The following is a 19,065-nucleotide window of genomic DNA, read 5'->3' on the forward strand; positions in this document are numbered from 1 at the left end:
GTTGAGCAGTAATCAACTTCCTCATTGTGTTAAGCTCTTGAGATTTTGGCATTTTTTGATCAATAGTTTGTCTATCTTGACTAATGCACAGAGCTTAGCATTTCACCTGGCAGAACAAATCCTTTACAACACACTAATCAGCTACACAACAAAAAGAGAAAGAATCCCATGACAACTCACACACTTTTAGGTCTTATCCTGATGTACTGGGTGCTGCTGCTTTGATTTTTGATGAATCTTAAAATTTTCAGTGACTATCTAACAGACAAGCACTGAGACATTTGCATTTTCAATGATACTGCTGAGTCTGTAAATCTATAACAAACATTTGAAAAAATTCCCAACAAACAACAATGACACTCAGCTGAGGAATCCACTCATTAACTCTCTCCAAATTCGCAACTAAAGTATGAGAATTTTTTTCTTTTTTTTTTTTTTTTGTGGGGAAGATTAGTGCTGAGCTAACATCTGTTGCCAATCCTCCTCCTTTTGCTGAGGAAGACCAGCCCTGGGCTAACATCCGTGCCCACCTTCCCCTACTTTATACGGGATGCCACCACAGCACGGCTTGACGAGCAGTGCATGGGTGCACGCCTGGGATCCGAACCTGCAAAGCCCGGGCTGCCGCAGCGGAGCGCACAAACCTAACCACTACGCCACCGGGACGGCCCCCATGAAGTATGAGAATTTTTAAAGACTGTCTGGTTTCAACTTCAAACTAAAAGTGCCCCATTCCTCCTTCAAGCTTCACTTTCAGTTACTGACACCTCTCTGTGTGCCGTGAGCACCGTCTTTATATAATAGTGTAACAGTCGTCAGCGTGCAGTTCCTTACGTATGTCTGTTGTGCCTGTAGATTTATCTCCTTAAGGGATAGAAGAAATCAGCAAAGAGCCATCCGCAAATATAGTAGGTGCTCAATAAATTTTCCTTGAAGTAAAAAAATAATAATTATGGGCTCGAGTTGATAACCGTAAGCATTAGGAAAAAAAAGGCCAGGGTGCAAGGCTTTTTCAAACTGAAAAAGAATTCCCAATCATAACTCAGTATTAGCTCTGAGCAGATATGTTAGATTGAGGATTTATTCGGCACTTATAAAGCTCGTTTAAAAATCGACTCATTTCTATGTATAATCCTCAAGTTGCATTGCTACTTGCTACTGCTCCTCATTCACTCTTCCCTTCTCGGCTCCCTCAGCCCTTTCCAAGCTCAGAGCACTGTTTGCAGTCACCGCAGCAAGTTGCAGGCACGACCCTGACAAAGAGATGCCATCCAGCCTTCTGCTGCCTGGAGGCTCAGCATCACTTGGCTCAAGCCAGATTCACATGACAAGACAGGTGCCCTCAAAATCAAAACGAAGCAAAATGGCCGCTCATTATCAGTCACTTTTAGAGCTGGAAACTGTCAGACCGATACCTACATAAATTGCCTAATTAAAAAGTGAGCAGAAACTGTCATCCCACAGGCTGGGGTTTTGTTTTCTTTCAGGAGATACCCGCAATTATTTTTGATTCTCTAACTTAATGGGTTCTGTGTAAAAACACCCTTGTTCTGACAAATTCAGCATCTAACTTTCGTAGAGCATAGCATGTAAACACTGAGTGAATGAATGAAGTGGGGAGGGAAGAGGAGGAAGATAAGGAGCTACTTAAAATAGACAAAGCATTTAGAGAACCTAGGACTAACTGAAGGGCTTGGTGACCTAAAAAATATATTCAGAGGTGTTGTTCTCAAACTCAGAGGTTACTGTCTCTATTACAAACCTGCTAACTAAAAAAAAAAAAAAAAAAAAAGCAAGAGAGAAAGAAAGCTGTATAAACCTACAACTTATTCAATCCAGTCACAACTTTTCTGGTAACAGGAAATTAAATATAATAAATAACAATAGTTTATTCTTCTATACATTCTGGCAAAACAAGTACCAGGCAGGCAACCTAGAGAGACCACTCTAGGTGAGAGCTAAAAGGACTCAGATATTTGGGGGAATGGTAAAAAAAAACAAAAAAAAAAAACAAGCAAAAAGTGTTAAATATGCTCAACAAAAGGGATCTGTAACATCAAAGGTTTAATTTCTGTAGATTATCTGAATATAAAAATATGATAGTCAGACTTGATTCCACCCAGTGGAATCATGTGCAGCCTATCTCCATATTGGTTTATGTATAATTTAGAAGCAAGTTTCGATTTTTTTTTTTAAGGCAGCTAATACTGAAAGAGAAACTCTAAAACTTTGTCTGCAGCTACAATGGACTCTTAGATAGAAGATGTGGTCATGAAGTTCTAAGCCCTGTCCTTGTATTTTTAGAACAGATGTACTGGAAAATACATTTAAAGGTGTGCCTGCCCTTTGGAGTAGCCAACATGGTAGTTAATACGTGTTTTTCAGAGTTGTTTCCATTGATCAAAATTTTTATGGAACCCTTCTGAAACTGCTGTCTGAAGCAGATTTGGAGTAACATAAGATCGTCAGCGTCTTGGTTTATTTACCTAAGTTGGCATTAAATAATGTTTGGCTGTTTTTAAAAACCAATCCATTCTAAAAAGTGAAACTACTGGTCTGAGGATATGCAAAATAATACACTGCAAATTCCGAAAGAGTTCCAAAAACATTCTGAGCAAAGGCATTATTGTAAGAATTGCCCTTCTGATTTAACAATCTGTAACACTAAACTGTAATGGATTTTCAGATTTATTTGCTCATTTATCATTGATGTTTCTCTATAGTCCAAAAAAGAGGAGAAGGATCCATTCGTAAAGTTTATTCCAACTTTTTCAGTGTTTAAAATGGTTTCTACCCATCTTCACATTTAAACAATGCTTCCTGAAAAAAACCGTTTGTAGCATGGAAAGGTGATTAGAAAACATCCCAGAAGCCCAATTTCTTTCCACCTCCACTTTAAAAATAATTATTATTATCTGGAATTAAAACGTGAGTAAAAGGCAGTTATATTTTTTCTATATTAACCCTTCTTCCTAATAAAAGAGAAGGTGAAAGTTCAGACAGAGATCAGGCTCATGAAAAGACAATGGGAAAAGGAAGAAAGCAGGCTCTGGCTGGAAGAATCTGGCTCTCCAGCCATGAAGTAGAGGGGGACATGGGGGGCTTCCCTCCCTCGGACGTCTCCTGTAATATCTGAACAGCGACGGTGACAAGAAAACTCACCCACTGTAATATTAAGTCCAGCCACTGGAGCAGCAGGCGAAACAGAGCACTAAACGTGGGCCCAAATTCGGCAGTGAGAGCAGAGAGAACAATGATCGCCTGTGGCAGGTCTGAAGTCTGCATGGTAAAAACCGGCTGCAACCACACTTGTGGTGTGGGTGTGTGTCGTTTTTGCAAAAAAAAAAAAAGGCTAACTGTTCATAACTAAGGAGAAAGACTTCTAGGCACACTGGATTCATTGCTTGCCAGAATGAGCTTTTTTTCAGGAGCACTAGGACTTGATGTTATACAAGGTCATTTCAGCGGGCTTCAAAATCGGCTTTAGATGTCACTGAACAAATTCACAGCTACAGACCACAGACACTGACGAGCATCTCGCGGCTGGACAGAGGACAACCAATCCAAGCATTTAACCGAAGTCTGGCCTCCAGACTTTGTGGGGCGAGGACGCTGCTGGCAGACGGGCTGCTCCTCTGCTTAGCCTGAAGTGTGGTCTTGGCACTAGCGATGATCGGTACTAAAACTACCTCTCGGTTTCTCGTTAACTCAAGTTTGCAAAGCAATTAGCAGGGTGTGCAGTCTCAAGTCATGCTTTTTCTGTGGGCAATCGCCTCAGCAGTGAAATAAACTCACGACGCCTTTGACATGGTTGCTAACGCTAATCAGTGGTTCCTTAACTTGAGCCATCCCCGCTTCACAGCCCACAATTTTCGCCGTACTGGTATAGCACCTGTACTCTATTATTTCCCTCATTTCTTTTAAATTGTCTTTTTAAATTTGAGTAGGACTTATTTGTAAAGCAAATTTCTTTAAATCACTAACATGAATAAAGCTCTCACCCCCAGATATAGAAGATAAATGTATACAATAAATATGGTATAGTGTTACTAAGTTTTACAGAAGCAATCCAAAATGAATAAAATTTTTTTAAAAAAGGATAACTTTCTCATCATAATTCAATATTAAAAACTGCTCTTTTGCAGTACCACTTAAAATCATCTCTAGAAGTATCAGTGGTGTATGCTTACACTTTGGGAAAATCTCAACTAAACGAATAATGATATAGTACTGTGATAGAAGTTAAATTACAGCATAGACTATAAATTTCAAATGACTAACCCTTCGGGCAGGATTCGTGATGTTAAGAAAGTCTGCCCTAGGTTCTTGGATAGCAAGATAGTACTTCAGGGTAATACAACTTCTCACATATCCAAAGATCATTTTCCTCGAACAGCTAAGAATCAGTGAGCAGAGAAAACAGACAAAGTCCAGGCATTAACGCGTATGCTTTTCACCACAGAAAACTGCTTCACACCTTAGTTCGGAGCCCATATGCTTTTTTTAGACAACATTCTAATGGTATATTCTGATACCAATTTCATATACTCCAATCATCCTTTAATCCACGTTCAGTGGAAACGCCTAGTTTCTTTTATCCCATATATATTTTAGCTATTTGCCTGACTGAAAAAACAACCCATCAAGTTAGGACATGAGAAATCTGTCACCTTCCTCCCCTCTCACTGGGTTTGCATGAAGCAGGGCCTTGTCCCACTCCTTCACAGAACCAGGCAGCACTCCGTGGGGAGGAGCCTGCCCAAGGTCAGCTGGGTGCTGATGGCAGAGCCCGGCTCCCACCCAGAGTCCTCTCTGTGCAGCACACCTAGCCATTCTGGGGACAAAACCATACACACTGTGCTCACCCCAAGCCTCTCCACGTTTACCTCAGAAAGCCCCCACAGTCTACATATAACCCGTCAGCTCTGCCCTCTGCCTCCCTAAGCTCACTCTTCTCTCTTCTAACACAACATATGATTCCCTTGACGTTGTGCCTGAAACATCAGAAAACAAAGCCGCAAAAGTCAGGGTTGGAAGTCTTGGCAGTTCTTCTTGGCCTAGGAAATGAGCCTGTAAAAACTTCTCTCCTCCTCATTTACAGATTTTTTTGGGGAGAGAAACACAAAACTTGTCTTTTCTCCCTCACTTGAGCAAGGGGACATCAGGAAAGGTCTAATTTTGCTCCTGGAATCAAAGTCAACTTGAGCGTAAGTCAGCTCTAGCATCTTTCCCTTTAACAGGAATACCCTGAAGGTCTCCCACCCTCCACATGGGAGGTGCGGGGGTGCCAGAGGCTGAGCAAATTTGTGCTCATGACCACACGAAGCTGCTGAAGGAATATTAGTAGTGGGCTTGTGGGTGGTGACATCTAAGATCTTGCTACTTGGCATGTTTGGTGGGCCAGCAGGATTGGCATCCTCTGAGAGCTTCTCAGCAATGCAGAACATCAGCCCCACTCCAGACCTACCACACCAGAATCTTCATTTTCACAAAATCCTAAGGTAATTGATTGCATGTTCAAGTTAGACAAGCACAGATCCAATGGACTTGAATGGTCTGATACCAACACACTGCCTTTCCCCTCCATGGTCAAGCAATGCTCTCTGGAAAATCAGGAACTGAGGAAGCCAGTAAAGGGCCTGCCACGACAGTGGTCAGCCCTAGCTATGGCCCTGCTACAACCCAGGGACTGGGCAAGGACTCAAAGGAACAGCCTCTGCTCCTGGAGGGGGCAGTCTCAGCTGGGGCAACAGGAGACTAGAGGCTCGTACAGGCCTCCAGACACGAGCCCCAAACCCCTACCAATGCCTGCAGCCATACAAAGTAAGGGTTCTCACACTGCCCCTCACACTGCAGACTATGTGACTTTTATTTACCTACCCAGTTGCCTAGGAAATTCATATTAATGTGATTCTATCTGCAAAAAGATGAGAGAGGAAGCACAGTGAGATATGCCTGACCTGGAAATAGCCCAAGACCCATGTTCCTACTGGTTACAATCAATGGTGACCTTGTTCTGTTCTGTCACCTGTGTGGTTTTTTCACAGCCTCAGAGAAAGCCCTGAACCTGCCATCCTCCTCCATGCTGTCCACCGCCCCCTCCACCACCACCACCACGACACACACACACACACACATACACACACACACCCCTTCACACTACTGAGCCAGAGCCAGGCTCTGCCAATAGGGGAAGGGGGCGGTTAACTTCCCCTCAGCATTTTTAAAAGAGACTGATAGGAAGGTGAAAGATCTGCAGGATCCTTCAGAGAACTCCAACGTCTGCAGAAGGAAAAGCTGAAAATGGGGGAAGGAACAAGAGAGGAGGGAGGTACCCCGAGGAGAGGAAACCTGGTGTCCTGATCCGACGTGGTGAAAGCTTAGCTTCTTTTGTCGGCATGCTGGGAGGTATAAACGCGCACCTGGGAGGAGGCACACAGCCCCTCTTCCTAGCTATGAATGTCTGAAAAGAAACAGTTGACGTGGGAACTGCTCAAAGTGGCAGCTGACCAGGCCAACTTCCTGCAGAGCATCCCGTCCCATCAGAGTTAATAACGGGACAGGAACTTTCAGGCTGTGTTTTCTGTCCCTAATAATGAAAGCCAATACTTCTCCTCTTTCTCAAGTATTTCTGGACCCCTGCCTATTTTCCTTTCTAATGCCAATTTCAAAATTGCTATTTTATTTCTTCAGATTGTATGATTTCAGTGACCATTGTACCAAGTCACTGCTTCCTTGCAGAGTCAACAGCCAGCCAGTTTTTAGAACTGAGATAATTGCTAAGACAAGAGACAGCAGTTTCAATTACGTATACCTTAGATAAGTGTGATACAGGGTAGCCTTAGAGGCAATTCCGGCCTCAGGCACCTGCCCCACCCCACACTCCATGGTAAGGGATGCCGTCCATCAACAATGCCCGTGCTGAGGGGCTGGCCCAGGCTTTGCACTATTTGCCACCCCTGAGCTGGCGCGGCTGATCTTTGGGGTGTCCAGTGACCTGTAGCTTATGGCTTATGGTTGGCTTAAAAAGATGAGCTGGGCCAACCATTCTGCACTTAGAAATCTGTCATTGGCAAAATGATGCCACAGCAGAGACAGAAGCCAAAAAGAGCATGGAGAGAGACCACAACAAATTGGGTCTGGAGAGGTGGTTCCAAGAGAGGAGGTCAGTGGGGAGGGAAGAACAGAGCCCCCACAAACAGAAGCAGACACTAAACAGACACTAAGACTCTAAAACAGAGGCCATGAAACCCCTCAGATGGTGTCAGATTCAAGCTCCGTGCCAATGCTTTTGGAATGTCAGTTGGAATGTCCCATCCTTACAATGAAATCCTCTTTACCTAAGCAGGTCTGGGTCCCCTGCAACCAAAGAAGCCACTGTAAAATAAGCCCCTCAAGATACTTTTTTTCACTTTTTCCAGTACATTCAAGGAAGGAAATAATTCTCATGAAAAATAAAAGTAGATTCTATGTCCAGAACATGGCTTGGCCTAAAGACAGTTTCCAATTTATGGGATCTGATGACAGCAATATAAAAGCTGTTAAAAGTGGGGAGTAGACTCACTTTTTCTTCATCGTGTTTTTAATCATGTACTGATTATCACTGCTGCCTTATAATAATAACCCACAGATAAATACTGTATCTGGGCCTTGGAGTTTCTGTGGAGGAGAGGAGACTAAAAGATCCGAACCTGAGGTTTCCTGAGAAGATACTTACAGACTTTTGTAGGAAGGCAAAAACAAAACACAAAACAAAACAAGTATGTAATATGAGAGAGGGAAAAAGATTACCATTTTTATAAATAATTCAGAGGATACTGGGGCCTATCTTGAGGAAATTATACCAGAGTCCTTTCAAGAGCTGAATTCCATCACTGGAGACAGGACCACCGAGAGCTGCCACTTTAACTTAAAGTAACTAATCAAATACACTATAACCAGCAGGGCACCAGCCCACCAGGAGTGCTCTAGGGCTATAAAACACAAGATCAAACCAGAGAACCCACCTAAACGTGAGTGGTTAAACAGGATATAAATACCCTATTAGAATGCTCAGTAAAAAGGAAGCAACATGATAGGGAAATCTGGAAATCAAAATAAACTCACAAGTATACCACACAAACTCAAGTGGGCAGACCTACCAGTGGCCTAACTAGAAACAAATTAAACTGACAGGAGATGCCCGAAAGGCAGGCAGGTCTGTTCACTGCAGGGAGACAGATTCTCACAGGAGCACAGCAAGCGACTGAGCCACAGCAGGAGAGGGCAACCCTTCCCCAGGGCAGTTCCCCCTGCCTTGGCCACCCCCAGGCACTGGACAGATGACCACGCCACCAGCCCTCAATGCCACGTGCAGTAACATGAGGGTGCTCCATTACATGATTTCCCAGGGAACACTCTAAGTCAGACTGAACCTACTTTGAGAAAGCTATCTTCTAAAAACTATGTTACGAAAATTTTTTGTTAAATAGTTGACTAAACTATTCAATAATGGCATTAACTTCATGCCAAAATTTATACATAGCTTTCCCACAACCATCAGGAAAAGCACCGCCAGCAACTTTAATCCATCTATATGTACAAAAAATTGCCGCTCGCATCAGAAGAGACAAATGGACAATTCAAGTGGAATCTTTTTCTTACCATTTCGGGACACATCAAGTTCCACCAGCTGCATGAAGTTTGCTATTTCTGGAGGGAGCCGCTGAATTTCATTATCACTAAGTCCAAGCTTTCGTAATTTGACTAGCTGGAAGAATTGCTGAAAGACAAAACAATTTCACATGGGTCTCACATATATTTGCAACATAAACTTTTTGTCCAATATAAAATTTTTTAAAAATATGTCTTTTAAAAATTAATGAGAATTGCACCATGTCAATTTCCTGATTTTGATACTGTACTATAGTCATGTGAAGATGTTACCACTGGGATAAACTGGGTACAAAGGATGTCTCTGTACTATTTTTGCAACTCTGTATCAATCTATAATTATCTCAAAATGAAAAGTTTAAAAGTGAATAAGTAACTCAACGAGTATAATAAGTACTCCTTTAAGCTATCCAGTAGGTGGTCACATTTTCTACTTATGGAAATTGATGCTAAATCTGCAATGTGAAATAAACATGTGAAAATTAGGATAAAATATTTTTAAAGACATTTTTAAAGGAATTACTGGGCATCAGAAAATATATAAATATCCCCCAAATGTGTGGAGGGGAAAAAAGTATTTTAACCAATCTAAAAAAGAGCCTGCACTGGGTATTTCCATTAACCATGGCAGACTGAGCACCTGCCTTTTTCCCCACCCTTTAATAACTGTCCTAAAATGACACTAAGGAAATTTACATAGAGATGGATATAGGTATAAAAATGTGGAATAAATGCATGAAGACAATTAAAAATGAGAGGGGACAAGAAAGCGAACTAGATATGCAACAAAATTCTTGAAGCTAGAAAACTGATAAGCAAATGGTAACTAACACGAGAATCAAAACAAAGTCAAAATTTAAGCCTGAGGAGTGAGCAGACAGTAAGAAATTAGGACCAGGTACCTCTGAAGGAAGGAGAACTGGTCAAAAAAATACACGTAAAGAATAGATAGGTCTCCATATCCTCTTCTCTACCCTGCATAGTCAGGCAGGAGACTAGAAATTTCCCCTCAAGAAGAGTTGGCTCTAAACATAGCTGAGGGCAGGGGTCAGGCACCCTGCTAAAAACAGGGGGACTGAGTCAAAGCCTGCTCAGTGAGATCCCACCCCTTCTTCCTGCAGCCAGGCGTCCAGGCATGAGAACAGACCTGCAGACTCAGATTACACTATAGAGTAGCCCCAGGTTATAAGCCCCACCCATGTACACAGAGCTTCCAATCATCTTTTTTTTTCTTCAAGTGCCTGGATCTCTCATTTAAACAGAGCCACAGTTCCTCAGACACTTGAGGAAAACTCCTAACGTGCAACAGAGTATGCACATGCACATACCTCAGAAGAAACAAATATGATGCAGGGGGCAGAAAAAACTTCATCAACCAAAAAATATAATTAATACCGTCAAAGAAAGAAGATGAAGCAACATGATGCCACAAAATGCAAGCTTCAAAGAAGAAATAAGCTCTTGGAAACTAAAAAATATTGTAGCATCAACAAAAGAATCCAAGTTAACAAAATCCCTCAGAAAGGAGAATAAAAGACAATGAGATGGAGGAATTAGAGACAAAAGAAAGGAAAATTAGAGGATCAGTCTACAAGGTATTACATCCAACTAATAGGTATTCCAAAGAAAGAAAACACAGGGACTGCAGAACATGCATTTCAGGTTTGAAAGGGCCCACCATGTGGCCAATAAAATGAATGACAAAACACATGTACCAAGGAATATTATAAAATTTCAGAACTCCAGAAATAAGATTCTAAAAGCTTCCAGAGACTGGGGGGCACAGGGAGGGGGGAGAAGGGTTGGTCATAACAAAAAAAACTGGGAATCAGAATGGCACTGGACTCACAGCAACCTTGAAAGTAAGAAGGCAATGGAGCAATGCCTTCAAAATTCCAAGAAAACATTATTCCCAAACTAAAATTACATACCCAGCCAAACTATCAATCAAGGACGATGACAGAATAAAGATATTTTCAGATACTCAAGGCCTCAAAAAATTTATCTTCCCTACACCTTTCACAGGAATCAATCAAAATGTGGAAGTAAATCCAAAAGGAGGAGGATCTGAGACCCAGAAATCAGACAATCACAAAACAAAGAGAGAGACAAAGGAAACTGCAAAGGACCAAAGGACAAAGGACTAAACAGTGAAGGGAACGCCAAGATGCCAGTTGAGCAGCAGACCCAAAGAGCAACGAGTCTACACTGGAGAAAAGACGAAGGCTCCCAGAGGAAAGTTCTGAACAAAAGAAAGAAAAACACATCTGAGGGATGATCTGATGTGTTTGGAAGTATCGAGAAGATTTGTTTGGTGATAAATCAGAAACAGGAACAGAGAAAATGAAGCAACCAAAAAGGAAGGAGTTACTAATTTCAGGAAAAACAAAGTATAAGAATCATAATATAAATATAAGATTTGGTTTGAACAATACTTACAGTCACAATATTTTAATATCTACATATGGATAAAACCAAAATTATGTTATATCGATATTGACAGGATGGGAAAGAAACTGTTAAGTGTTAAGTCTCCTCTTCCACAGAAGGAAATCAATAGATAACCAGAAACTGAAAAAAAAAAAAAAAAAATCAAACTGCAAAAGCAAGCCATTTAGCAATGTGGAGGAAAATATCAGTGGAAATGGCCAAGAGCTAAGGGTTCTCAAAAGCCAGAAACTGGAGTGGGGAAGGGGGGCAGGTGAGAGGCCACTGTTCTTCACTGTCACACTACACAGCTTATTAGACTTTTAAAAAACTATTTGCATATATTACTTTGCTAAAAATAGACACAGAATTTACACAGGAAAAAGTCTCTGCTAAGATTACAGCATGCTCCGAATGATAATTTTGAAGGATGCTAATATTTAATAAACATCATCTTTTTAAAAATTTTTTTTGGTAAAAGGGACTTATATAATCAAAAAGAAGGCACCATCTTTTGGAAAGCAATTGGGCAATACATAAAACATAAGTTTTCAAGTTCACTGACATAATAATGATACTTTTGAGCATCTGTCCTTGTAATATTGAAAATAAGAAAAACGAGCTATAATGCACACTATGTCTTCGCATTATTATCAGTAAAAATGAAAAACTGGAAAATATACATGTCAAGGAAAACGATTAGTATGAAGTCAATATCAAGCAAGCAACAAAAATGATTACTATAAAGACCAGAACTAGAAAAAGATTTACAATGCAAATATAATTCAAAAAAAGGGACAAAATTGCAGGAACACTATGCATGTCTGCATGTTGACACAGAAAGGAAACACAGGAAAAGAAGTTATGCTAGATGATAAGGAAAATGCATGAACAACTTTACTTTTATTTTTTAAGAAAAAAGGAAAGATATTTTAAAATAAAATGAACTACGAATCTCAGCAAATGAATGCTACCAATTAGCTATATATAATGAAAGTGCTCAATGAAAGGACTAATCCTTTTGGATTTCTTTCATACAGCTGAGATTTAATTTCTTAAGGAAAGGTATTGAAATTTCTTGATGCTGATTGTACTAAAGCATTAGCTTACACAAAAGCCATTCAAGAGAGTCACATATTTGAATAATTGAGCTTATGCCAATTGTTCAAAGAGTCTGACAGTTTCATAATGCATCAATGTGTTTACTCAAGCATGAAAAGTTCACTTTGTTTTCCAGGAAAAGCATAATAGCAACAGCACAAAAACCATCCCCAATTCCATACATTCAGGGACCATTCAGAAATAACACAAGAAATCAAGTCAATAAGGTACTTAGGTCTACAGTGAATAAGTTAGTCTTATGTCTGTGGAAACAACAGCCCACAAATTCTCACATCCAGTAGAAATCATACAGCAAGCAATTTAGGTTTTGTCCTGCATGTTAAAAGCATCCTCAAATACAGCCTGTCACAAATACTACTTTATTCAACTTGGGAAGCACACACAGATGTAAAAACAACCCTATCTGACAGGATCTCAAAATGAAAACAGCCATTCCTCAATCCTGCCCTCATCCTGATGGGATCTTAATTTGGCATACAAATGCTTTAAATTAACTACTTTCTTATAAGATAGACACAATGCCACTAACACTTTATTAAATGCTCAAGTTTTCAACTTCCTTAGATAGTCAGGGGAAAAAACTTCACAAGCTATAAACCCTTCGGCCTTCTCTTTGAGATTAGCCAGGGCACATGCAGAACAATTCATGTAGCTGTCTTGGCAGGGCGCCTCAGCACGGAGTGATCATGTGCTGGTGCACAGAGACACCATTCTTCCACTACACCATGTTTGATTACAGCACACTGGCCCACTTAGAGCACATTTTGTACAATTATACGCAAAGAAACCCAAATTGCCTTGGCTTGTTATGCTACACCACAGTCTTCTTATAGCCACCAATGTTTTTAGTAGATACAGAGTCTTTAATTTGGCTGAACAAAATGTTTCTTTTTCCCATTCTCCATTTTTGAAAAGATTCTTTTTCCTTCTCTTTTGGTAGAGTATTGGTACCTCCCTTCTTCTTAGAAAGGGACACAGGAAATCTCAGTCCTAAAGGAGCTGTGTCCTTTTTTATTACCATATGGTCAAGGATCAGTCAAGTGTCCCCATTGCCCAAACGTCTCCTCCGTGATGTAGAGAAAACATAAACCACTGTCACAGATTCACCTGGAGGACAACAGTGTAAAGAATGTTATTAAACTCCTGAAAATTGTTTGACTCCAAGCTATGATGACACCAAATTTACTCAGATTTCCCTTCTGGAGGCATTCTAACCTTTCAACTACATGTTGACCCCCTTCCATCCTATATAACTCTCATCACATTCCTACTCCTGTCCCCAGTGACTTGGACTGTCTTTTTGCTCAGCCTCCTTGGTAAAGATAATGGTAAATCAATGGTTCTAATCTCAAGGTAAGATTAATACTTATTACAGTATACATTATTTGCATCATCTGGCAACGTTCTTTTCTATAAGACTTATAAAAAGTGACTATGACTTTATTACCCAGAAATTCTACTCCTAGGTATACACCTTAAAAAAAAAACTCTCTCACATACATTATTCCAGAATATATACAAAAATGTGCTTGACAGAACTATTCATAACAGCCCTAAACTAAATAACCCAAACTCCCATTAACAGTAGATCTGAAACAGGAATATTCTCACAATGACATTCTAAACAGCAATGAAAATGAAAGCTTACTGTTTGTCACAATGTGGGAGAATCTTAGAAATAGCACTCAGCAAATGAAGCCAGACGCAAAAGAATACATACAATATTATACCATTTATAAAATGTTGAAAAAAAAAATCACCAAAACTAAACTATTTTTCTTAGAGATGCATACAGAGGTGGCAAAAGTATAAAGAAAAGCAAAGAAGTGATTCCTATAAAATCAGGTTAGTGATTACTATAAAATCAGGTTAGTGAACTACTAGAAATTCCAGATGTGTGAGAGAGGATTATGATCAGGAAGGGCATGCAATGGGCTTTTGGAGTCCCAGCAAAACCTGAGTGGTAGTTACAGGTGTTCATGTTATAATTTGTTATAAGCTGTACATTTATGCCTTATGCACTTTCTATATATGTGTTTCACATAAGAAAAAAATTTTTAAAGTTTTAAGCTGCTTACTAATCAGGAAGGAAAATACCAGACAATTAGCACCAAGGACATCAAATTCTTTAATCAAGAGTTAATGATAATGAAAACAACAGCATTATATCTGGAGGAGGAAGAGAAACAAAGTGCTGGTAGCGACTAAAACAACAATATCAGTAAAAATAACACTACAGCCGTTATGATATAGTCGTCGACCTTTACTGAGGGATTCTCTATGCTTGGCAATGAGCTAAGGACTTTACATGGATCACATTCTTTAATCATCTCAACATTGCCACAGTGCTGATACCTACATGTATCAGTTAGTCTTTGCTGCATAACAAACAATCTCAAACTTAGTGACTCAAAAAGAAAACATGCTTTTTTTTTTTTCCTCACATTTCTGTGAGGTGGCTGGGAAATTCCTCTGCTGCTTTCACTTGAGCTCACCCATGCAACTACATTCAGCTGGAGGGTCAGAAGGGCTGCAAGATTCACCCTGGCCTCACTCATATGGTCTGGCAATTAGTGCCAGCTGTCAGCTAGAGCGCCTCTGTTCTCCACAAGGCCCCTTGTCCTCTCCCTTCTGACAGAGTGGCTTCCTTACATGAAGCTCTCCGAGCAGCATTCAGAAGGGGTAAATGAAGAGGCTGCAAGGACACCAGGGGCCTAACCCTGGAAATTTGCATGATGTCACTTCTGCCACATTCAGGGGGTGGAGAAACAGTCTCTGCTGGCAGATGGAAGAAGCAGCAAAAATCAAACTGAAAAGAGGCATGGGATGGGAGAAATCTGGTAGATTAAATAGTCTACCACAAAATGAGGTAGGAACCTCAGGTATGCCACAGAAGAACACATATTAAAGCCAGACAGATTATCCTAGAAAATTCTATGGTTGATCACAGAGTAATGACATTTCTAAAGGAAATTTAAACAGAAAATATAACAATATACTGAATAACCTTTGATAAAATACAACTTGATAGATGAGAAAGTTATAGAGAAAGGGAAAAGCCCAAGAAATATTCACAGAATAGTGAGAGGATTGGTTCAAATAATCATATTTCACATCCCGAATTTGAATTTGAAAGGGTTTTAGCAAACACTCAAAAATAAGAACTACTGATGAAATAAGTGCTAATAAGGCACATGCTTTTTAGTGTGTTTTAGTAAAGAGGTGTGGAAGGGAAATGTCCTCAGGTAATTACTTGACTTCTCTGGTCCTGTTTCCCTGTGTCAAAAACAAGCATTAAATGATCGAAAGGGCTCTTTTTAGTTCTAAAAATTATAGGATTGCATTTCAAAATACCTTCAATGTATCATAAGAAAAATGAAAATCTATTATCGTACAATATAATAAGCATGGGGTTAAAAATGCATAAAATTATATAAAGTAGATTAGTGGTTACCTAGGAAATGGTGAGAGAGTGCTAATAGGTATGGGGTTTCTTTTGGGGTCATGAACACATTCTAAAATTGATTGTGGTAATGGCTGCACAACTCTGTGAATATACTAAAAACCACTGAATCGTGCACTTTAAATGGTTGAATTGTATGGTATGTGAATTACATCTCAATAAAGATGTCCAGTCACGCAGAGAATTGGTAGACATCAGTGAAGAAGGAATCTCTTTGGGTGATAAAAGACTAAGCTAAGGATACACGGATACTTCTATTTAATTGAATCCCTATGTGCACCAGTGAGGTAACGTGTTTTTTCCCCCAGTTAACAGATGAGGAAACTGAGGTTCATCAACATTTACTGGCTTCCCTGACACTGTGGCCAGTTAATAACATTCTTTAAGGAAAATTCCAAAGCACAACCATGTTGGAGGATCTCAGAGTTATAAATTTTCAGGTAACTACCTGGGAAACAAAAAACATTTGTGAAACTATATTCTAATTAGCTAAGTGAGACAAAGTCATGGGGAAGGGGAGATTTAGGCTAGACAAGGGGTAACTAGTAAAACTGTGCCAAAGTTGTATTCCATCTTGATGAATGAGTTGAGAGGGAAAGAAGGGAGCATACATGTGAGAGCACATAAGCGGTGTTGCTGCCAATTCAATCTAGGCAGAGAGCAGACATGAAAGGAAAGAAATCTAGACAGATAAGAAAATGAATCAATTTCCAGAGGATCATGGGCACAGAGCTGTAACTCCAGATAAAGCCCTAGGCCAGGGGAAGGCTGAAGCTGACTGGGAAAGCGGTAGCAGATCTACCGCTATAAGATCTATAATATGACCTAGCAAAAAGGTATATAAAGAAAAAAGGCTTGGTCTAGTTTTGGAGACAAAGGTGGGGGTGTCATCCAGCAGCACGGCAGTCCTGGTGAAATTCAAAAAAGACTACACTCCGTCTATTCAACTGGCAATTCAAATTTTTTGAACAAGTTTCAGACAGACATAGAATGGATTTCAAAAGAGAGTCACACATACTTAAGAATCTGGAATACCGATTCACAAAATAGAAAGCTTATATCCCCTCACTACTGCATGCGCCAGGTAACAGATAACAAATATGAGACGAGAGAAAAAGGTTTAACCCCTCAGTAAAACGAAGCACTTCCTCTATATGTGAAGCAGGGAGAAATATATTTCCTCGCCCACTTATTTGCCCACAAGACAAACAAATGAAATAGATCACAGGAAAAAAGTCTCCTGTTTTAAAATATAACTTTTTAATCGGTTCATAATTCAGTGGCACAGGTACCTTTTCTTTATGCAACAAAGGAAAGAGGGACGACTCTTTCCCTTACATGGCCCTAACAAGTCACAGGTAAGTCAAATTTCAGAGAAGCAAATGAGTCTCCTACCGAGTGTGAGCACGTATGCCTGAGCATTTATAAGAGAGACATTTACATTTACTTGGCTCAAAACATTTCTCTTTTTAATTTTTCTGTCTTTTGGTCTCCACTAATAATTTTACCCTCTCATTTGCCAATATATTTTAACGTTTTCAAGGTGCTTTCATACATTATCAAGCTGTCACCATTAATGAACCCTAACAAAGATATTAATGCCCCAAGGATACCCCTCACCCCCCAATAATTAAAATAGCTCAGGGGTGAATGAAAATCATGAAACCAGCAACACTTCATTTATTGCGCTATGATCAGAAGAGTGGATAAGGCTGGTAGTGGTATTTGCAACGGTTTGGAGAAGAGAAACTTTTCATAAAAATAAGATGGATTAGGACAGCATTACTTTACTGAGAACCTGAACGAGGGGACACACTGTGGACGTGGAGGACAGGCTGACAGCACAGATGGAGAAGTGACAAGACTTGGATTGAGCAGGACTGGCACAGCATAGGGAAGGGTCAAATATGACAAGGTGGAAAAAGATATCAACCTGAAACACTAACAACAGGGGAAGGATTAAACACAGCATGGTAAATTTAAGCAATGAACTATTATATGGCCATTAAAAATCATGTTTCTGGAGAATATTTAATAATATGATAAACACGTGTTCTAGGATTATGAAAAAGAACATAAAATTGTATATGCAGTATATATACACTATTTTGTTTTAAAAATATAAAAAGAATTTTAGGGGAAAACTACTTTAAAAAGGTAAATCTGCTGAAAAAAAGGACTTAAGCCCAATGATTGAGGATCATGCAACTGCTAGGTACTGATGGTTTGTACCACAGAAAACCAAAGACTCTATTTCTCTGATGCAAGAGATGTTTCTCCTTCAAACTTGAACCAACTGTATCTTCAAGCAAAACTTGAAAGGATGGAGGTATAACCAGTTTACATACCAAAAAAAAGTTCTTCCAACAAGAAATCAGATATCCAATTAAGTTTATTAAAGTGGTCTTCTATTTTGACACAAGATTTTCAGTAAGGTTGAATTTTCCACACGTTGTATTCAGGAAAGCATTACACGACTCAAATGGAATAAAATTTTGTTTAGTGGGCATTCTGTCTTGGATTCAATACAGTTTATCCAAGCTAACAGCAGTAACAAGCACTACATATATAACGTGCCTACTACGTGCAGGGTTATGCAGCCCTCACTCTCAAGGGACATCCAGGAGCTGACACAAGACAGGTGGGTCAGTAGTTAAAATACAGGGAAAAAGTGGAAATCATAATAAATGAGGCACAAAATGCTATGAAAGGATAATACATGTCTCTTGTCATAAAGTACGTCTGTTATGCTCCTTCAGGTTAAAAAAAAAAGTCAATTAGGCTGTTTTATGGTCAGTCAGGCTACAGCTGTAAGATCAAAGGTTCCTATGAGACATCACATTAAGAATGTATTATTCAGGGAAACTGTGTTAGGAAGACTGTTTCTGAATTTCCACAGGAAATACACCTAGCATTGTTTAAGTGCTGTGTCAGTGACTGAGTTCCTTCATTTCTGGCTTGCTATCCAGAAGGACCAAACCTCAATTAGCAGTGGTACCGATTTATTACTTCAGGAGATGAAGAACATTGACTAACAGGCAATCTGGGGTATTCTGTTCACCCAAGGTAAGGACTCATCAGTGTTGCCTGCATCTTTTTTCTTAGCTGAGCCTATCACTTAGAACTCGGAGTGCTGATCCACATGCTAGGAATGCGCTGGATCAACACTGGATCTGGTGCATTCGGCAACAGTGATGAGTCCTTACCTTGGATGAACGGAATACCCTGGACTGCCCATTAGTCAACGCTCTTCATCTCCTGAAGTAATAAACAGACATCACCCCTAATCAAGGTTTGGTCCTTCTGGATAGCAAGCCAGAAATGAAGGAACTCAGTCACTGACACAGCACTTAAAAAATTAATCTGAGTTACCAGATTACGATCATTCAAGAATGGCCTAC

General features: G+C 39.9%; 1 protein-coding gene across 1 annotated transcript in view; it reads right to left on the bottom strand.

Annotated features, from left to right (window-relative positions):
• The window catches only part of LRRC1 (leucine rich repeat containing 1), a 124,539-nt gene that overhangs the window by 72,272 nt on the left and 33,202 nt on the right, over positions 1-19,065 (bottom strand). The window contains exon 2 of the mRNA XM_058554136.1: positions 8,644-8,761. Coding sequence (XP_058410119.1) covers positions 8,644-8,761 — 118 coding nt within the window. The remainder of the gene's footprint in view (positions 1-8,643; positions 8,762-19,065) is intronic.

Source organism: Diceros bicornis, chromosome 14 (genome assembly GCF_020826845.1).
Source record: "Diceros bicornis minor isolate mBicDic1 chromosome 14, mDicBic1.mat.cur, whole genome shotgun sequence".
Classification (NCBI taxonomy): domain Eukaryota; kingdom Metazoa; phylum Chordata; class Mammalia; order Perissodactyla; family Rhinocerotidae; genus Diceros; species Diceros bicornis.